This window comes from Crinia signifera, chromosome 6 (genome assembly GCF_055691185.1).
Source record: "Crinia signifera chromosome 6, ASM5569118v1, whole genome shotgun sequence".
Lineage (NCBI taxonomy): Eukaryota > Metazoa > Chordata > Amphibia > Anura > Myobatrachidae > Crinia > Crinia signifera.
The window spans coordinates 143,812,847-143,835,704 of NC_139222.1; the positions used below are offsets into that span (position 1 = coordinate 143,812,847).

The window sequence follows — 22,858 nt, forward strand, 5'->3', positions numbered from 1 at the left end:
ATTTTTTTCGACATTGTCAGTTGAGATTGTAGTGTCAACCGTATGATTGTCTGTGTAGATATTCATTTTGACTACATCTTATTACTCTGATATGTTTACATTTAACGGTATTTGGGGTATGACCATTTTATTATCTTTTGCTGCTCTATTAGAAGAACTATGCATTATTAGTGGATATGTGCTTAATACTTTATACACATTAAAGTGTAATGAGATAGCCCTAAAATAAGTGCTCAGCATCCATCAGCTCCATGGTCTATGATTTGCTGACAAGTAACAGGTGTGTTGTAATGAGAGGTTTTTGTATTTGGAAACTCGCCCTATTGCTGGCCTATGCTGTATACAAGCATGAAGTAATATTAACCTTTTGAGAGATCCTCAAATTATCCTAAAAAATAAAATGCCAGTGTTAATATTTAACTAAACTTGCATTACCTGATTGGATGTATTTATTTTACTGAAAGAACAGTGGCTGTGAGTGATGCTGGCATTTTTAGTGGATATTTTGAGGATCTCTAAAAACAAACTTGACACTCAAAGGGTTAATAAATGGGTTTATGATGATCTTCCCATGCAGAAGGAAGTACACCTCTTAGGGGGTGTACACACTCTTCGATTTTGCCAAGATTTCAATTTGGTTTTTAAGATGCTTTCGTTCTGCATTTGATTCGATGCGTGCTCCCGTTTTTCTCTATGGCGAAAAGAAAAATAGACTGTGCAGACGAGAAAATATCGAATTCGATCCAGTACATGGAATGTGTACACTTTACCTTGAATGTAAATCGAATTCGATATTGGTATCAAATGCAAAAGTGCAGATCGAATGTGAAATCAAAAGCCAAATCGAAAGGGGGTGGAGTAGAGGAAATCGAAAGCAAAGCGAATCGAATGTAAATCGATAGGCAAGTACACACCTTTTATGCTGTGTACACACGGTACAATCCAGCATGAGATTTTGACTATATACTGAAGTCAAAATCGTATATGCCGATCGCACAGGTTTTTTACCTTGTGATCCCGATGCGCACTCCCGTGACGGCACAAATCGAAACCCAAATAGACAGGCAGCAATGACTATATAGTGCAAATCTAATGTAGATAGAAAGAATTGTATGTAAAAAGTACAGCGTTAGCAAAGATTGTATAGCACTTGAATCTCAAGTCGCATAGCAATGGAATCTCAACGTGTGTACACACCATTTGGTTTAGATGAGGAGTTGGTTTTACATTGGGAATTGTCTTTCACTATTCACTGTCCTTTTTTATGATCATTATCATTGTGTACTCATTAATCCTGGATATTACAGTATACAGAAATTATTAGAACTTTGTATATTGCCACTAGTTTTCTTCGGGGCATGTGTCTCTTTTTAGATAGTGCTAGTACGCTGCATTTGTTTCATATTGTTCCATTCAGAAATTGGCTAGCAAGTCATTAGGACATTTTAACAATCTTTCAGGTGTTTCATGACTGGTATTTATGATGCAATGGATCATGTGCACTTCAGTGACTTCATTAGTTCTTAGTGAATTGCATTTTATAATGGATTGCAAGCTGCTTCCACTCTTATAGTGTGATGCATTTCCCTCTTCTGACAGAAGATGTCACTGTTGCCTCCGGGTTCGTCACTGTTTTATCCACTCTCAAATTTTTTATATCAGTGGATTGCTTTAAAGTCACTCTTGACTAGGGTTGTATCTGAGTACTGCAATGCAGATGTAAAGGTGCCCACACACTAGAAAGATCTGCGATCTTAAGATGTGCGCATAAATTAGCCTTTAAATCTTTTGTCCGATCTGGACAAAAGATTTCAGGCAAGCGCACATCTTTACCAAAGATTTTTCGGTACTCTTTACCTAGAACGGCGCCCACGATTGAAATCGCGGGCATCGCGGGTAAAATCGCGGTAATCGCGGGTAAATCGCGGGTACATCAAAATCGGGTACCCGCGATTACCGCGATTTTCCCATAGAGAACAATGTTAAAAAGCCTGATTGACCGCGATTTTAGCGTTAAATGCCTCAATGCCCGCGATTTTCCCATAGGAATCAATGTTAAATGGGCTACAGAGCCCAAATAGCCCCAATTAACCCTTAAATGTCCCCCCAATTTTTGTACGCCACCCCACGATCCACGCCAACCCGAAGCGTGGCGAGCGCAGCGAGCCCGCGAGGGGCGGCGGTACGCGTCCTACGACCTTTTCATGCCCTACTATCCACGTCGGCGTGGAGTTGAGAATAGAATAGTGTGGCGAGCGCAGCGAGCCACCGAGCCCGAAGCGTGGCGAGCGCAGCGAGCCCCGCGAGGGGACGCGGATACCTTCACAGTTATACGCGTCCCCTCGCGGGCTTCACAGGTGTCCGCGTGGCCACGGACACCTGTGAAGCCCGCGAGGGGACGCGCTTACCTGTGAAGGTATCCGCGTCCCCTCGCGGGGCTCGCTGCGCTCGCCACGCTTCGGGCTCGGTGGCTCGCTGCGCTCGCCACACTATTCTATTCTCACACCACGCCGACGTGGATAGTAGGGCATGAAAAGGTCGGAGGACGCGTACCGACGCCCCTCGCGGGCTCGCTGCGCTCGCCACGCTTCGGGTTGGCGTTGATCGTGGGGTGGCGTTAAAAATTTGGGGGGACATTTAAGGGTTAATGGGCTCTGTAGCCCATTTAACATTGATTCCTATGGCCAAATCGGGTGGATTGAGGCATTTAACACTAAAATCGGGTCCATCGCGGCTTTTAACATTGCTTCCTATGGGAAATCGGGAGCATCGCGTCGCGGGCATCGCGGGTACGTTTATGGCCGGCCGCGACGCGACCGACGCGATTTTTCAGGTTTAACATGGTTTTCAATGGGAAAATCGCGGGCATCGCGTCGGTCGCGTCGCGGGCAGGCATAAATGTACCCGCGATGCCCGCGACGGGCGCCGTTCTAGGTAAAGAGTACCGATTTTTCTAAAGATCCCGTGTGCGTTCCTATGGATCTTTTGTTAAATCTTCTGATCTTTTGTGCAGCACGTAAGATCAGAAGATTTAGCAAAAGATCCACGGGAGCGAACATCGGCCGATTATCGGTAAATATCGGCCGATATATCGGCCGATTTATCGAAAATCGGCCAATCGGCCCAAAAATCGTTCTAGTGTGTGGGCACCTTAAGCCTAGTTCTTTACTTGCTCACAGCCTAATATTCTGTATTGTGTAAATGGTTTAATCATTTGTTGTCATTGTTGCTTCCATACTATAGTATTGCGGCAGTGTTAATTTCATCAATGAAAATTTAGACTAAAACGATTTATTGCCGAACATTTGTTTCTGTGACTCGAATTTAATCCTAACAAAAATAGGAATTTCTTAATAATGAAAATGTTGACTAAATATTAGCCCATGACGAACATTGACTAGATGAAAATGCTGTATCATTTCTGTCTGAACACCTCCAGGTTATTTTATCGAGTGACTGATTTATTGGATTCTTTAACAATACTGTATTTTATACCATTTTACCCATCCGCTCTGGTCCTAGAATTACTTACATGCACCATGGCTGCACAGCAATTTTGTCATGAGAATCGCTTATTTTATGTAGCTAGCTATTTAGTTCGATCTATATATTATAATATGCATCCTTACAGCTTCAATTTTTGTAGTAGAGTAGTACTGTACTACTAATTGTATAAGGCAGGTTTTATTTTTCTAGTGATTTATTGTATTCCATTATTCAAATTAACATTTTTAATTAAACAATTGTTGGTACTTGTTTCCTAGCACCATCGGATCCCATCGCATACCATAACTTAAGGTATGCGATGGGACCCGACAGACCCGATTTTCGGGTTTTAAAGACCTTCCCATCCAATTTAAAAATCGGTCGCATCGCATGCCATTACAATGGCATGCGATGCGACGCGATTGACCCGATTTTACATTGTACCCAATGTTAAATGCCCCCCCAGACCCGATATATATTTTTTTTTATTGTATACCCACATGATGGTTAATTATTATGTCAAATGCCCCCCCCTTTGTTAACGCAACGCCACGATAAACGCGAACCCGAAGCGTGGCGAGCCCAAGAGGGGCCGCGGTACGCGTCCTCCGACCTTTTCATACCCCCACTATCCACGTCGGTGTGGAGTTGATTTCATATAGTGTGGTGAGCCACCGAGCCCGAAGCGGAATACTTCCCATGTATTCCGCGGGGCTCGCTGCGCTCGCCACACTCCGGGCTTGCTGCGCTCGCCACACTATATAGAATCAACTCCACGCCGACGTGGATAGTGGTGGTCTGAAAAGGTCAGAGGACGCGTACCGCCAAGCCGAAGCGTGGCGAGTGCAGCGAGCCCTTTGATCGTGGCGTTAACAATGGGGGTGAGGGGGGCATTTGACATACTAATTACCCATCGGGGTGGATATACAATTAAAAACCGGGTCTGGGGGGGCATTTAACATTATAATCAGCCATCAGGGTGGCTGTACAATTAAAAATCTGGTCGATTTGGTAGCATCGCATGCGATGCGATCGACCCAATAACATACAATAGAAATCGGTGGTGCCGTGCTAGGAAACAAGTACCCAATTGTTCTATTGAATTGATATTTGCAGAAAATAAATGACCTGCTGTGAAGGAAATCACATTTGTGTTGCACTTATTTGATACCTAGATTACTAAACACATAGTTTAGTATAGTATTCAATGTGCTAGAGAAATGATCTTCAGCCAAATCCATTACAGAATCATTAAACTGCAATGCTATGACTAAATCATTGACTAAAGGGGTATACACGGGGGGTCATTTTCGCCCCATTTCTAAGCGATCTGACTAGGTCACTTAGAAATGGAGGGCTAATCGCTCCGTGTGTATAGGCCTCTGCTATGGTGATGTGCGGTCCTGCATGTCTCTATCACCCGCAGGGAAAGACGTTGTTTGCGCTTATCTTTCCTGCTAGATCGCAGGGCTTTGCCTAGAAACAATAGGCAAAGCCCCGCTCTGCACAGATTGCTCGGCTACACATCCCAGAATGCTTTGCTTTGCTACAGTTTTAGCATAGCCAAACTGTAGCAGTGCATGCTGGGATGTGTAGTTCAGCAACAGCTGGAGGGCCAAAGGTTCCCCATCCCTGCTTTAGCCCATCGCTTAGCACAGACCGCCCCACGTGTACTGGACTTTAAATGTTAGTCAAGTTCCACTGGCTAAATGTTGACCTACAGTAAGATGAAAATTAAGACATTGGCTAAAATGTGACATTTAATTGAGTAAAATTTTAAGATAGTGACTAACTAAAACTTAATTGAAAATCCTTGCCAAAATTAACACTGGATTGCAGCATGATGTTATATTATACTGATGTATGTCCAAGGCTATGATGACTATCGCATGTATGAAATGTTATGTGCCGCAGTCCCTTTTGACTAGTACTTTGTTCCTTCTGTTTCCAACATCCAGCTGTTTGAGAGGACTTGCCGGCAATATGACAAGCTGCGGAAACGTGAGGCTTTTCTGGAGCAGTTCCGCAAGGAGGACATATTCAAGGACAACTTTGATGAGCTGGACAACTCCAGGGAGATTGTCCAGCAGCTGATAGATGAGTATCATGCAGCCACCCGCCCAGATTATATTTCATGGGGCACTCAGGATAAGTGAAGCATGTCTGTAAGGACACAGCAGCCACTACTATATTGGAGCACAGTATGTTTATGTACCACACAGCACAGAGGTTGGGGCAGCACCTGGAAGTAGGACCGTAGTGCCATCCAAATGAACTGGTTTGTTATACCTGGGGAGCAGTACATTCTGGTTACAGTGCTGCAGAGGAACCAGATAAAATTACAGTCAATCACTATTTATGTGCTAAACAAATTGCTCCATACTTTCATGTAATTAGCCATTCAATGCCTAGACAAATGAAGTAATAATCCAGCTACCCAGAAAGGCCTTCCATCACAAATTCTTTAAGTACCGTTCCAGATTTATGAGCTGATTTTAAATTTAAAAAAACAGTGGCCAATTGCCTGAGTAGTTCAGGTGACTGTCTTATAAATGCACTCTCTTGTGGGCGTATCAAAGACAGAGAGAGCCAATTACCCGCAAAGGATGTGTTGCTTCATAAGGCAGTTTAACCTGGCTGGTAAACTACATTCTACATGAGGAAATATCTACCCATTATTTCTGGGTGTTTGTTGCAGGAATTTGCCTTTATTTATTGTCCTAATGCACAGGATAATCTGTGAGTGATTGTACCCTAAAAATACATTTGTAAATGTACCATAACCCATTGAACACCGCAAGCTTTGTACATCTTTTTTTGGATGACTATAGTATGTGTGCATTGTAAACCGGTCCCTGAGAAAAAGTGGTGGTACCTATAGAAACTAATCAATCATAATAATTATAATTTTTATTGGGGTTTTTTTTTTTTTTAAGTTTTTTTGTGTTCTTGTTTGTCTTCTCAAATTGGCACAAGAACAAATGTTCACAATTTGGTTGCTATGGGTTACATCATCTGTATCCTGGTCACCAATTTTCATAATGGTCTCCCATAGTATTTCTTGCACATATTCTCCCCCATATGCACCTTGGCTATATGCAGATGGATATTAAAATGATAGCTTGCAATATGGCTTTTCAATGCATGTTGAGCACATGTAAACAGATGTGTACGTTTTACTTGTGTTACTCTGTAGATCATTAATGAGTTGTGCTTTTTATGCAGTATAACATTGCTGGTCTTGTTTTAGTGCACCTGTTGCACAGAAATGCAATTGAAAATTATTCATTTCATTTGGAGTATATTGTAAAAGCTATTAGATGTGGCTAGTCAGCATTTACGTGTGTTCGGTTGCATTTGGCTTGAGCAAACTAACTTCCCGTCATGTCACAGTCCTCTAACCCCCGGCTGACTGAAGACAGCTGTGAATGTATTTAAAAATCCATCCGTAAAACCATGAAAGCAAAGCAAAATGTGATTTACTTGCAGTTTAGCATATAATCAAAAACCGCATTGCAAATGCCTTTATGAACGTAGCCTAAACCTTTTCCATTACTCAATCAGTACTTGTTTACCACTTATCATAATAGTCAGCCAGTTAGATAGACACAAAAGTAGCAAATACTTTACTTAGGGGGGTATTTATAAAAACATGGCGAGATATAGGGGGAATTAAATTATGGGTGAATGATCCAAATTGCCATCTTCCAGCCCTCCCCGACTGAATCCCAAATTTGCACAAAAATGCCCGCTACCCTATAATTGGGAACACAATAGACGATATGTCATCTGATCCAACAAGTCAGAACTACATATTGGGCACATGATACAGTGTGTACCCGCTATGCCGCTGACTATGCTTGCTCCCACGTGCCGTCAGCGACCTTCTTTGTCTGCTCTGCATGCACTGCCACCTGAGGACATTGCCTTGTTTCTCAAAGCTGAATGGCTGCCAGCATCTCAGTGTGCACACACTGTAACAATTCGGGGTCCCATTGCCTGAGATGACACTGTCTACACACGGTCTAGTGTGTGCTCAACTTATGGAGCACCAAACTGCTTTGTATGAGTTTTGTCAAAATTCGGACAGATTTTTTTGCCCATGTTTAAATCCCTCCCCCACATAAATCAATAACCATTTAGCTCTTATCTGTAATGTTACAGGGCGTGTTTGAAAAATGACTGGAGATGATGGGTAATTTTCTGTCCACTTTACATCTCTACAAGGCTTTGATAAATACCCCAATAAATGTGCTATTGGCATAGTTGGTTGAACATTGCATTGAAAATTGTTCGTTTCATGCATGAAACTTGTTTTAGGATGGAGGTTCAGACATCTATGTATTGTCTCTGTTGTGGGCATGAAAACCTAAAACTGTCAGTGGCTTATGTGTCCTTTTATTCTAGAAAATTTATATTACACAATATATATTTGTATATAAAATGTGTGTATTTCAGTTCAGTCAAGGATGAACTGTCTTCTCAAACTTGGCAATTGTAGGATTATTCTTATTAAATAAGATTCACATAAATCACATGTCTCTAATTTCATTATGGTTTGAAAGTGTCTTTATACTCTTTGTTGCTGAAAAGTAATAAAATAAAATATTTAGATTTTTTTTTTTTTTTTGTGTGTGTGAGGTAATTTCAGTGCAAAGCATTGCAGGCGTCTGTGCTGAGCCAATCAGATAAGAGTGTGAGTGTCTGGGTTTGCGCTTATATAAGCCAGGCGTGTAGGTATCAGATCTCTCTGATGCTGTATCTTTGGCCACTCTAATTAAACACAAGATTTACCAAAAATTTACATAATTATACAAAAGTGATCATTCTGAAGTGCACACTGCAGTCCATCACACTGTAAATATCCTAAATGAAGTTCTTCCTCCCATTTAATTATAGAAGAAAATATAATGGAACACATAGGGCAATTTCACCATATGTTTCACGCTGCACGCAGAGCGATCTGTCTGTCAGGAACACAAATCTGGAAATGTAATAGGAATAATCCTTTACCCTCAAATGCTGGAAAACAGACAAAAATGATTGTTCGGAGTAAGTTTGTTTGATCAAATGGATTTAACCAATTTGTCTGAAAGATCTGTCTGTTTTTCAAAGTGTTGGAGCAAATGGTTGATTGTCAATTGCTCCCATACATTACCAGAGTTTTGTTTTTACTAAAGAGATTGGACAGATAAATCTTTAGGTGTGTAACCAGCATTAAAACAAAAGGCAATACCATATTCATGCAAACAGTGGAAAATATTTGTCACTCCAGCTAACAACCCTCTTGGTAATGGACCCAAAAACCCCAGCATGGTTCCTGTTCCCTGCTTTCCAGCCTTTGTGTTTGTATGTGCAATATATAGTTGTACTAAGGTGGTGATGGCGCACTCTACACACACGCTGTATTACTGGATTGAACTTAGTGAACCGTTTATATTCTTCCATATTTATGACCTGTGAGAGAATGAAAAGAGCTACCACCTTTTTTACTATACAGTGTGGTGAACAGTAGTAGATAAATTGACGCCATCTGTATAATTATATAAGCCAGGAGTATTGAAATAGATCATTTATATAGATATGTACACATGCGGTATAAGAATTGGGAGAAAATACCAAAGCACTCTCCATGATTACTTTAACTGGATTTATTTCTTCCAGGTCTCAGGATGTGTCAGACATTTTCTGTTAGTATGCTGTATCAGGTTGACCTCACTGATTTCCTGCTCATGTATTTCTTGTCACTTCTTCTTCCTCCCGATGAAGGACTGTCTCCAGCCCACTGTAGCCTTTCACCGCCTGGCAATGCCACTTCCTCTTACAGATTTTTTTTTTTGTCCCTCCGTGGGCTCCAGCAATCTTGACATGTGACATATATACTTATAGCTGTCACTGGTATAGCTTGTCTAGCATCACTCAACTGATCAAGGGAAAACTGCGTATTTTGGTGAACTGACATTTACACCCTACTAAAAAATGAGGAAAAGTTTTCTATTGCGCAAATAGAATAGCAGCCTGCCCACCTACAGGGGTTATCTTCCTGTCAATACAATATCAATACACAAATACAATGTGGTGGTTATACGCCATGACATTTACACCCTGCTAGGGAGGGAGATGATACACAGATTTATTTTTCACCTTTTGCACTCGGGGATGTGCATGTGTATCAAATACATTTCCTCAGTGCATTGTGACCAATTTAAAGCTTTAACTAATTAGCTTCTAAGTCTTTGTTTTACAGGATGATTTTGAAAAATGAGAAGAGCTGATTGGTTAGTTTTCTTATCTCTCCGCGTTTTATGAAATACTGCTATAAATAAGTGAAATAGAAGTGTAGATACTACCATCAAGTCATGTTTCAAAAATGTATCTGTGAAAGCAGGTTGGATAATTACTAACCTCACAAAATAGATTAGTTTACCTGTGTATGACTAATGAAATCTATAAAACATGGATTCCACTGGTATTGAAGATTATGTAGTTGAGAGCTATTGGTGTATATATTTATTAGAACACTACAGAGCATTCAGTTCATCCTCATTACATTCTGATCTCTCATTTCTATGTGGCCTCTCCTCTCCAGTGTCCCAGCCTCGGCCTATCTGCTCCCACTTGCATTCCTCCCACTGCCTGATTCTTGGAAGAGAATTGCTGGCAGACGTCCTGGAGATCAACAGAAAGTTATATTTGTTCTCTAGCTTTTGTTCCACAAATATATTCCAGGAAGCTAGTTTGGCAAACTGAAAATACATACAGGCAGACTTAGTGTTAACTCCAGCTACTGGGTACAAAATGTAAAACTGGAAAATTTTGTTTAGTACTACGAGGGCATAATGAGACAATTTTCAATGTACACTGCCTAGCTCAACTCTAAAATGCAATCTATTGCTAGAGCTAATCAACTGGACGCCTTGCAGTGCATCGTGGGTTGTTTCACTGCATACTCTGCATCCGGGCAGCTAAGTCCCATCTATAATGTGCATAGCCTTTATAACAAATATATAAACCTCTATTTATATTTGGGATAATAGACTTGATCAATTAGGACACGGGTGTCAAAGACAAGGCCCGCGGGCCAAATCCGGCCCGCCAGACCTCGTCATGTGGCCCGCACGAGGAGATAGCACGCAGGGGCAGTGTGTCTAAAACAGGAGTGCTGCGGGCCGCGTCTGCCTTACCTGTTCCTCCACTGTCATCAGCCATGTTCCTGTAGGCACATATGTATGTGGCTACAAAAACAAGGCCGCTGGCCTCCACGGCTACGTGGAGGAGGGCCCGGCCGCCTGTTCCCTCTGATGCCCGGCAGTGACAGACACTGGGTGGGGATGTCATGATGATGACGCCGCCGCCGCCCGCCCATGCGTCTGTAGAGAAGTAGGAGCAGGCAGGGAAGCTTGACTGGGAGTCGGGGACAGTGTGGCCGCAGCAAGCAGTAAAGAAAAGCTGGAAGCCGCAGCAGCTGCAGGACAGACGGAGAAACAGTAAGTGAGGATGAGGATCACACTCACAATAAAAAAATATATATATATCTGCTGTTTCCTGAGGTGTCCCCGTGTATAATAATAATAATGCCATGACACCACAGGCTGCTCCTCCTGTATAATCATTTATGTGTCATTATTATTATTATTTTATTTATAAGGCGCCACAAGTGTTTCGCAGCGCCGTACAAAGGAACAATACAGGGAGACAAAGCTTGGCATAACATTGAATAAATAACAAAAATACAGTACAAATAAATAGCCACAGATCAATACACATTACAGCTTAAATATAAGTAGTGAGGACTCAATCAACATACAACTAGAGGCTTGATGCCAATGATGGAGAGGAGTATGCGGACAAAGATGGTCACTGAGTGTTGGAGTATAGGAGAGCTGTGAGTGAAATGTGAAGAGAAGTGGGCTTTGACAAGAGGAGGGAAGAGGGCCCTGCTCAGAGGATCTTACAATCTAGTAGGAAGGGGAGACAGACAGATTACAAGAGGTGATCATGGCATTACTTTTATTATATTATACAGGGGGAGCAGTCTGTGGTGTCATGGCATTCATTTTATTTTATACAGGGGGAGCAGCCTGTGGTGTCATGGCATTCATTTTATTTTATACAGGGGGAGCAGCCTGTGGTGTCATGGCATTATAATTACACAAGGGGACCTACAGATACAACCGGCCCTTTGAGGGTGACCAAACTGCTGATGCGGCCCCCAATGAATTTGAGTTTGACACCCTTGAATTAGGATAAAGTGATATTAGAAGTGGTCAAAAAGTTTCACAACCAAGTGAAACCACAAGGTACTTGTTTCGAAGTGAAAGTGTGCATACAAAACCGGTTATGCTGCTTTAATATCTAGGTGTAATTACTGCCGCTGTCATATGTGCATTCCATCAATTGAAACGTGTGTTACACATGCAATGGCAAGCTTTAGTCATCAACAACCATGCCACCCCCATACAAAACAAATTCCATTAAAGGAATACAAAAACTACACTGGTGATTCTTAGAATTGTAAAATAAAACACAAATGTTAGATTTGTTTTTATTAAAAACAGACATTTTTAAACAACATCCTGAAAATAACAAGTCTCTCCAGGTAAAATTGTTTGGCAATTGCATGTCCGGCCAGGCATTGTAAAACAGTGCAATGAGAGAAAATGCAGATAAAAGATTTAGCACACGTACTTCAGCATATCACAAACTAAACTGCCAGGTAGTGGGAGTAAACATCAGACCAGCAACTGTTCTGACACAAATGCTTCAAGCCTGCTGATTTTCCATAAATGTAATGGTAGGTGGTGTCTGCCACATCAAGCGTCACAGATTGTCCTCTACAATAAAACTTTGTTTGTGTTTCTGTAATGTTGTGTATTCTATATGACGATGCTAGTAATATGATTTCTGCGTTCCCTACATCATAGTATATTTGTGACCGATAAAGAGCTGCTAATGTCCCTCATGGCTTGTCTCAGTAGTGACTGCTTAAAACATCGCTTTTCAAAATGAATGCTTTTAGAAGAGGGGAAATCTCTATGTAACAGGACTATAAAGTCATGTTGCCTTTATTTTCTTTTCCAGAAGTGAACAGCTCTTTAATAAACATGGAATATATTTTCCTATACATTCAACAGGTGATGCTCAGTATTGCAAAGTAATGTTTAAATTCAGGAAAAAGCATTTGCCAGCTTGAGGAAACCACAAGTTGCCTCCGGTATGGAGAACCTAACTGACAGGGAGTCTGTGTGGTCTAGCACATTAAGCCCTTCCTGCTTCCCAGCTGTAAATGCTAAGTAACCACTCTATAGGGAGGGGGGCTGCCTGCAGCCTTACAAACTTAAGAATAAAAATACACTGTAATAACAAAAATATACAAGTGGAAAACAGAAAAAAAAAATATATACTATTTATACAAACAAATCCTAGCCCCAGCTCTTAGATGTACTCTGATTTATATATGCAATGGGTACTTACTGAACAAATAGGCTGCATTCTATGAATGGTATTGATACAAAATACTGGCATTCAAAATCCCAATGCCGAAATCCCGACAAGGTGGAGGACATGGATCGCCGCCCTCGCCCCCCCACCTGCGGGCTTGCTGAGCTCACCACGCACCGGGCCCGGTGCCTCGCTACACTCGGCACACTAATTTATTCTCCCTCTATGGGTGTCGTGTCCCCACAGAGGGAGAAAGTGTCGGGATTTCGAACGCTGGGATCATAACTGCATCCCTTATGAATATGGTTAAGTATTGGGCGCACTTTCAGTGTAAGCCATACCATGAAACTGTGGGGACTGCACCAAATAATGAATCCATTTCCTTACATAAATACAAAACGTACAGTTTGAATTGCATTACAAAGATGCACAGTGTGAACTTGCTAAGTCATTAGAGTAGGTTTAGCCTGAAGAAGACTGCTATAGACTGCTATAATAACAGCCTCTGAGCTTATGTCCATACAGGCATCAGGTAAAGAAGAGTGCACGCCTCACTGAGGCTGCAGCCAACAGGAATTTGAACTTTATACACCATCTGGACATTGGCTCATTTCCAGACTAAACTTTTCTAAGAGTTTAAAGGGGACAGGGATGAGCTGTACTTTTTTCTTCTTCTTTATTGTAGTTCTACATGTGCAAAGTGTTCCCACTTTTCTTCATAATAAAACTTTCCAAATTATTGGCACAAAAGTGTACTCAGTCCCATGTTTTCCTACATTCTACCTTAATAAATCTTCGTATACGTGGTTAATATAACCCAGTGGTCAGGGAACTCAGTCCTGATTACCCCACGCAGTGCATATTTTGCTGGTCTCCTCACAGAATCACAAGTGAAATAATTAACTCCATCTGCGGACCTTATAAAATGTCTGAGTAATTAGTACACCGGTGCACCTGTAAAACATGCACTGCGTTGGGTAATGAGGACCGAGTTCCCTGACCACTGATATAACCGGTCTTACGCTGCAAATGTAAGTTGTTTTTTTTTTGGGGGGGGGGGGGGGGGGTGTCTATTTTTTCTGCTTGGAACATGTAGGAAAATTACATAGCAAAGCACCTTTAACATAATATATTTAGTGCTGTTTTTGAATTGCCCAGCAGGTCCTTAATTGTCACGGTCTGCCCGGTACACACTAGGACGATGGTGCTCGTGAGCGGACCGTCCCCGGAACGTACGACCTGCTCACAAGCTGACGGCGCCGCCGACCCACTGCGAAAATTCCCCTAATGTGATCGCAATCCGATTGCGACCCCCACCCACTGCAATGGTCGTTTCTGACGTCCTACCTGCAGCAGGTAGAATCTCAGAAAAGACTGACCGACCCGCAGGGCCGTGCGTCGGATCGGATCAAAAGGGCAGCGAAATGGCCCAAAACACGTCTGATTTACATACAATTGGTCAATCTAAATTGGCTTGTTTTGGGCCATATCGTCCTGGTGTGTACCTCACATAAGGTTGATTTCTTATTAGTTGCTGTAAATGAGCACAACTAATAGATCTCCCGGGGGCTATTCAATAAGCCTCATATGTCAGCACTTATTGGGGATTGTACTTTGCGTGCCTCAGGCCCTATTTATCCATCAAGAACATTTGAGTATCAGAAAGTTATATTGCAAAACTTGTTTACCCAACATCCTTTTCTGCTCACCAATATAGAGCATATTTCCTGCAGGCTACAAATGCTACATCCAACAGAATTATTATTACCTGTTGCATATTCTTCCACAGCTCAGCAGCATTTAGAATATTGTCAATGACTAAAATTCCACTTACAATCAATAATACTGTCTGAGCTCTAGTAAAGTTTTAAAACGGATTTTAGAATTACATTTTCTATTTTTCATTGTACATTATAACAGCTGAAAATATATTACCACTAGTACAATATTAGCAAACACATTATTCAAGTGGTGTTATTTAACATTGCATTTTTTTTTTAAGGAATAGGTAACCTTTATCACCCCAACTTTGTTACATCTCCCAAAATCAGAATGGTAAAGCATACATTACAAATGGTCAAAGCTCTAATGTAAGGCACACACCTGACCATTATGTTGTGCTGACCAAGCAGCTGATATGTCAGTCCTTGTCATGCAGCTGGGTGGGCATTTGAATTTGCCCACCCAGCTGTGACATTTTCCCTGCAGCAAGTACTTCGGATTCTTTACTATAATTATTGATTTCTAAAGGTTATTTGCCCACTAACGCTTTCCATCCACCATAATCGCAATAGATATAGGCAGCAATTCAAAAAAAGTGCACCACCTAATTCTGAATGGAATGGGCATTATACTAAACAAATATTTTAAAATGATATTTCTTTCTAATGAATGATTTGGACAAAGCTTTCGGACAAACACACAAAAATAACCCATTGATTGCTGGTGATTAATCCCCAACACAGCCAAGGATGGCTTGGCACTTTGTAATGGTTTCTTTTCCATATTACTGTTCATACTACAAAATGATTTGGCAGGTACAATAAACCAATGGAGACTATATTTCTGTTACCTCTAAAACAGGCCTGGCCAACCTGTGGCTCTCCAGATGTTGTCAAACTACAAATCCCATCATGCCTTGCCACAGTTTTGCTATAAGGGAGTGTTAAAACTGTGGCAAAGCATGCTGGGATTTGTAGTTTCACAACATCTGGAGAGCACCAGGTTGGCCTGTCTTGCTCGAAAAGGTAGTTCTTTGAATGTTGGCTACAGATCCTGGAAATTATCAACTGATTGTATAAGTGCAACCAGTTATTTGCTTTCCTTGTCTTATTTATTCTAAATTAATCAAGCAAATTGCTGATTAATTGGGCTATTGCAACCTCATATTCTTTCCTGTCCTAATGATAGATGGGCAGACAGGAGCAATGGTCACTAGTTGTACATTTTTTTTGTGATTTTAACAAAATATACTAAAGCTGGGTACACACCTAAAGATCAATCTGTCTGGTTAGAACTAAAATCTGGCGATGTATTGGAGAAAATGACAATCATTTGCTCTCTAATGCTGGAAAACAAAAATCATGGTCGATCAGAAAAATTGGCTACATTCATTTGATGTAACAAATTTGGCAAAATAATCATTTTATGACCATTTCCCAACGTTTGGGAGCAAATAATTTATTGTCATATGCTTTCATTCATTACCAGATTTTTGTTCACACCATATAAATTGGTCAGCTAAAACTATAGGTGTGTACCTAGCTTTGATTCCCATGAAATTAAGGTTTACAGGCTGTATTTTAAAAATGACAAGCTGAATGGTTGGTATTTAATCAATCACAATTTTGTATATCTGCAAGCTCTGAAAAATACCCCCTAAAGCAGGCCTGTTCAAACTATAAACTACAAGTCCCATCATGCCTTGCCAGAGTTTTCTTAGGGTAATGCTAAAAATGCCTGCCCTAAAGAGTATATTTAAATTGCAAGTTGGTGTAATTTGTGTTGCATCAGTTTTGATGATACTTGAGGCGTTCGCAATCATTAATGCTCAGTAAAATGTAATGAAATAGTATGTAAATTACATAGTACACTGTGCTGAAGGTATATCCAAGTTCATTACATTACCCATGCTCAAGTGATCTGTGTTTTCCAATACTGTGTGTACTTCGCACAAATAATATAGGCTTAATCATAATGAATAAATCTCTCAACTATGTACGGTGTATACTGCGTACTGAAATTTTATTCACTAGAAACTAGTCTAGCAATTCACTATGAAATTTGTACCTCATTCTCTGCTTTTGGTTTCTAATGAAATGATAGGATACATTCTGCATGAATATGGGTCCAGTCCACAAAATATCTGCTTACACTGTGTTTAGCTTTAATGATCTCTTAACGATCATTATCCATCCTATTTAATTTGAAGGGGCTGTAAAGTAGCCAAAATAAATTAGAAGAATTTGTAAGCAACTACTTGTGTTCCTTAGCATATGGGAGCCAGTGACATCAAATCAATGACTAAAATTTATGCCATAGCAATTTTCTCCCACAGTGGATTCCAACAGATACAGGGCCAGATGCACTAAGATTCAAAAGTGATAAAATGGATAGTGATAAACAACCAACCAATCTGACATTTTTCAAACACAGCCTGTGACATGGAAGGTAGGAGCTGATTGGCTGGCTGTTTATCACTCTCCATTTTATCACTTTTGAAGCTTAGTACATCTGGCCCACAGTCACATGAGGTGACTGGTCTCCATGGTATGCCTACAGCTGTACCAGATGAGTGTTTACACAAGGAGATAGGTGAATTGTATGACACCAGGACATTTTTTTAAATGCTGTACCAAGAGATATGTACAATAAAAACATAAAAATAACATAGATAACTAAAGTGCTTTTGAAACACAGAATTATTCCCTTATATAAAGCACGTTTAAAAAAAAAAAAATATATAACATTACTTTGTTTTAAACACAAAACTGGAAAATATTTCTAAAATGAAAACAATTATAACTTGTAATTGTCAGTTTACCTCCCTTGAAATGTCAATTGTTCCTGCTAATAAATATGCTGAAATTCTGGTTGATCGCGGTAATGTATGTTGCGTGGCTTTAGGAGTATGCAGATGCTTGTAATATTGTGTAAAGAATACAACATGGCAGAACCTGAGGGAAGCTAAGGTGGAAACAGTTTTTTGGTTTGAAGAGGCCTAGTATTTATGTTTTTTCCATCCAGTCTTTCCTGTTCCAAGGGATATAGCTAAAGCTTGCTCAGGGCAGGCTGAGAGGTATTGGAAGAACTGTGCTCACTAGCCATATGCAGGGCTTATGTGCATAGTTACAGTTTTCATACCCCAGCAGTAACAGGTAGCTCAATTCACGCCATCTTGCTTGTATCTTCCGAAGAATTGCTGATGTTTTCACATGGCATTTGAGGCCCATTGCTGATGCAGGTGAGGTACATGTTAATTAGCTGAGTGATCTCATCCACCTGAAAGATCAGAAAAACAGCAGGTATTAGTCATGTGAGTAAATATCCTTCTGGAATTAAGAAAACCTTACAGGGAAACTGTAATTATCTTAGAATGCTTTAAAAAAATGTCCGTGTTTTTTTCTGCATGTGAGCATAAAATGAGTAGTAAATTGCACAAGGTCTATCCTGACAAGATATATATAATTTGTTATCATAACTTGGTTAAAGGCAGTGGTGTCAAACTCATGGCCCTCCGGCATACACCTCCCAGCATGCCCTGCCACCGTATTAGCAATCAATTATATAAAATGTGGCAGGGCATGCTGGGACATGTAGTTCCACAACAGCTTGAGTGCCATGAGTTTGACACAACTGGTTAAGAGCTATATTTTTTTTTTAGCATGTACTCAGGTAAAAATAAATGTTGCGGTTATGTGGTCACAATTATCTGCAGCCAGCTGGATTTACTCAACCTAAGTACAGGGTGAGCGATAGGTGAACTAAACAAGAAATCTTTTGATACACCTGTTTTTCTACACATTGTCCAGCACACAGGCAGTGATTAGATAAGTGGCAGACCTCACCTTAGATGTTTCAAAGATCATTTCTTTCTCCCCCACTGACACTTTAAAAGTGGAACCGTCCAAGACACCAAACGAGGTTATTTGATTGTACTGAATGTTTTCAAATGGATCCACTTCTCCCTGCTTGTAGAGACTAAGAGAGGAGGCGTTCACACCCAACCACAGCCGCTGCGAGAAACTGCCAACTGAATTCTGGGCAAAAGATAAGGGGTAGAGATGGGGTGAATAATCAAGCTACCGATGATCTAAATTGCTCACACATCATACGATTTCATTACTACCGATATTTGTCTTTTCTATCTAGGAGGTGTGCGAGCTAATATGTTTCCCAACTTTGCCCATTTATCAAAGCCTATATACATATACACAAGGAACGTGCGGCAGCACCCAGGATTCTGATGACGATGTCTAAGTAAAACATCGAAAACTTTTGATCTGACACGCTGCATTTGTCTGCTTTATTATCATCTCCAGGTGCTTCCACACGTTCCTTGTACATTGTGGGAGACTCACGTCTCACCTGGAAGGGCACTGGAGCAAGGTGAATACTTTATTGGGAAGTGCTGCCCTACAAACATTCTATTATACATACATACACGGAACTGATGAACATATTATATTGTACTTCACGTTGTTTGAAAAAAAATCTGCAGCTTCTCCGTTTCATCCTCCAATAAAAGTCTTAAAAACCTGCCTATATTAGTAGGTTTGCACAAAGATTTTAAACAAGTAATGCATTGGTTTTGTATTAAATATTGTGGCTGTAGCACAAGTAAAATTGGCAAAAATTGTTGGCTTTTAGAAACCTATTAAAAAATGGGCACTTATTAATATAGCCCTTAGAATTTACACTGCTAACAAGAAACCCAAGACTACTGCTTTATCCAGCTGTACCCCAGCACGTCCTCCGCTTAGCAATTCACATCATTTTCCTGAAGAAAAAAAAGATTAGAACAATACAATGTTTTTCTCCATTTTCCTGGGTTACGGATTTACATTTGCTTCCATACAGTACCAGATTTTCAGTACAACCAACCAAAATAGCTGGATGGTTGGATGAAAGTTGGTCTAGTGTATGACCAGCATAAAGACGTGCATTAAAAAAGCAATATATGCCATATAATAAAGAGCACATATCAGCATAAAATAGTTTGCAATCAGAGGAGATTAGTGCTCACATACAACCAATATGGCTTTTTACAGGCATATATATGTGTCTAAGCTACTGTAGTCTGCCATGTTTGCAGTTATGCACACACACAGAACACCGCTCGATCCTCTGTCCTGCCTTAGAAGTTCTGTGTCAGATTCACACAATCCTCCATATGTGTGGAGCCATGATTCTTGACACGCACAGAGCCAGTTTGCATGTAACACAGTACAGTGTGCATTATACCATTTGTTATCACTTTCTGTGTATGGTAAGACGCCAGCATACTGCACATAACAACTTACCATATAAAAGTCAATATCAAACAATGTGGATCCATAGCCTGACCACTGTTTCACTATGGCCAAATAGGAGGCCATGACTTCCGTCCTCTCCATGCCCTGTAAAGCCTTCCATTTGTCTACAATGGCAGACATCATATTTGCTCCTTCCTCTTTTACTCGACCCTTAAACTTCTGGCTTTCTTCTGCCTTCTGTTTGACTAGAGAGTTGTTCCATAATCCATTTGGAAGAGCTCCTGAGAAAAGGCCTTTGTGTAGACTTTGACAGGAAGTCCTTAAAGTAATGGCTGGCTTACTAGATGCCAAAACCCGGGAGTGAAGGATGTAGATAGGAAACAGCTCCTCTAGCCGTGGAAATGGTGAATTTGGGGAAAAGTCACCATTGAGGAATTGGAGTCGATGTGCAGCTAATGACTGCAAAGTTTCCTCATTTGTTGGTAGGTATCCCTGTATCACTGCTTCATGTGCCTACATGCAAAAATAAAACTTCATTTACTATGGAGTTTATAATCTGAGTAAGGAAGTAAAGGAAATGGGGAAAAAAACAGAAGGAAAAAGATCAAGATAAAGCCTAGTGTTGGATTCTCCACTCTTTAAAGTTAACCCATCATTTACTCATAGTGGAGGCAACTTTTTCACTAGGATCAATGATAGCATTGAAGCATGAAGTGGTAGATTGCTTGGATAGATGTATATCTTATATACCTGTTCAAAGAGAAAGGAATATTCCACACTGTCTTTAGGTACATCCTCCGTGTCCAGGAAGCAGTAAAGTTTGAAATATAACCTCCATCTTGTTTCAAACCCTTTATCTTTACAGGTAAGGCTGTAAATAAATAAAACTATTATACACACACCAATATACACAAATATAACAAATCAAAATAACAATTATACATTACTTAATATTATGGCAAATATTTGAACTTAATTTGCTGTGTTTTTTTTCATTGTCCTTAAATTTCTGCTTGACTGTATATCTAATGTCCCATATTAAAGGTAAGGTACAAGATAATTAAAAAGAAAAACATACAAAAAAATAATATATATTATAATTTACTGGATGACCCAACAATGAAAGTTATTTACTTTTCAAACCTGGTGAGGGTGTCAGCAACTATAGTGGCTTTGCCCAATGCTTGTTCGTAATGGTGGTTCTGCTCATAGAGGGCAAATATGTTCCGACTGCAACTCAGGTTGAGTTTCTTAATCAGCTCTTGGACCAGCTGTTTAAAAGACACAATGGACAATGTTTAGTAAATTGTATAAATCATTTTTTTTTTAATTTAAACTAGATAGTGGAGAAATGCTGAACATAGTCCTTTTTGCAAACAGATCTTATAATGTTTAGCTCTTCAGTGTTATTTTATTAACTATGTAACATTTAATGACGTTAACTTTCACCCATGTAACACCCTTCACACATAGCTTATGCTTCTTATAAACACACTGACCTCCCACCACATTGATGCCTTGGGGTGGTTGGCATGTGCTGACATGGATGGTCATGTGCCCAGGATTTGTACCCACTGTCTGGGACCCAACTGATGGTGAGGTCACCCGACTGCAGTTGGTGGGCCCATATATTTTTGTCCAAAAATTATACCACCTCATTTTTGCTCAATTGCAGAGTTTACCATTATTATTGGTCTTAGCAGTGCTTAGTGCAGGCATTCCCAGGAGATAAGTTCCCAGATTTCTAAATTTTCGTGGGTGAATATGGCACTTATTGGGGTTTTAGGCCCTTATTCTGGTTCACTCATAAAAGCAAATTCCTTCTCAAATGGACAAAACCATGCACACTGCAGGTGGGGCAAATGTAACATGTGCAGAAACAGTTAGATTTGGGTGAGTTATTTTGTTGTTTTTTTAATTACTGGCTGCTTTATTTTTACACTGCAATATAGATCTCACTTTGCAGTAAAACCCCACCCAAATCTAATGGTTTTGTCCATTTGAGAAGGAATTTGCCTTTGCGAGTGAACCAGAATAAGAGCCGTAAAGTATCCTGCTTCCAGGCAGGTGAAACAAAATCCCTTCTAGTGCTGGCTATCTGGGATAATTGAATTACACCAGGGGGATCAATTAGCCACTCTTTTGTGCTGTAACGTTACAGCGGAAACTGCGCAACTGTGTGCCTCAAAAACCACAACAATGCCTGACAATAACTGAACTGGAATTATTATCAGGTACTGGGGTGCATTCAATCTGGACTTACAACTGTCGGAACATCCTGACAGTCCGAATCCAGGGCCATTTTAGTTATTTCCGACTAACTCAACAGCTGGAATTAAATGTTCTTGCTGTCAAGGGTCAGAAAGTCTGGCAAAAATGCAGCCGTTTTGTTGAAAAAACCTCCATAGGGAGGAGGTCTGTACAGGCGAGTCCCGTCTGGGATTAAATACTAAACTGACGATATTTCCACGGTCCAAAATATTGGCAGAGATTGAATACCCACCATAGACATAAATGCAAATCAGAAGATGATCTCAACGGCCTGTGTTTTGGAAGACCCCAAAAATTGGAAGCAAAAATGCGTTGCCACATGAATTCCATGTTGCCATCTTAACACAATGCAAATAACACCAAGCTTTATCAGTCTAGGGTAGATTTAACCCTGAAAGCTAAATTCTGACTTCATTCTTATGGAAAAAGACTTGTGCAATATGCACCAAAAATCACTAATTTGATGAAAACTTCCATTATGTGGTATTTTTTTCATATAGAATATGCAGTGGAGGCTGATAACTGTCTGGAAACCTTAAAGGACTTTACACAATGTTCATAGGGTCAGATGCACTAAACTTCAAAAGTGATAAAATGAAGAGTGGTAAACAGCCAGCCAATCAGCTCCTGCCTGTCATGTCACAGTCTGTGTTTGAAAAATGTCAGTAAAGAGCTAATTGGCTGGT

At 40.4% G+C, this 22,858-nt stretch overlaps 2 protein-coding genes across 3 annotated transcripts in view; one reads left to right on the forward strand and one right to left on the reverse strand.

Annotated features, from left to right (window-relative positions):
• The window catches only part of TUBG1 (tubulin gamma 1), a 28,338-nt gene extending 20,320 nt beyond the window's left edge, over positions 1–8,018 (forward strand). Inside the window, exon 11 of the mRNA XM_083147509.1 lies at positions 5,445–8,018. Within this exon, the coding sequence (XP_083003635.1) occupies positions 5,445–5,642 (198 nt within the window). The 3' untranslated portion in view covers positions 5,643–8,018. The remainder of the gene's footprint in view (positions 1–5,444) is intronic.
• Positions 8,019–14,971: 6,953 nt separating this feature from the next.
• PLEKHH3 (pleckstrin homology, MyTH4 and FERM domain containing H3) overlaps positions 14,972–22,858 on the reverse strand; it is an 80,075-nt gene continuing 72,188 nt past the window's right edge. The window contains exons 9-13 of one of the 2 annotated variants that reach the window (XM_083147513.1): positions 21,045–21,172; positions 20,652–20,772; positions 19,950–20,414; positions 18,495–18,686; positions 14,972–17,928 (exon numbers count right to left, since the gene is read on the reverse strand). In XM_083147513.1, coding sequence (XP_083003639.1) covers positions 17,815–17,928; positions 18,495–18,686; positions 19,950–20,414; positions 20,652–20,772; positions 21,045–21,172 — 1,020 coding nt within the window. In that variant the 3' untranslated portion in view covers positions 14,972–17,814. Of the gene's footprint in view, positions 17,929–18,494; positions 18,687–19,949; positions 20,415–20,651; positions 20,773–21,035; positions 21,173–22,858 lie in introns of both variants that reach the window. The other variant, XM_083147512.1, reaches the window with a different exon arrangement.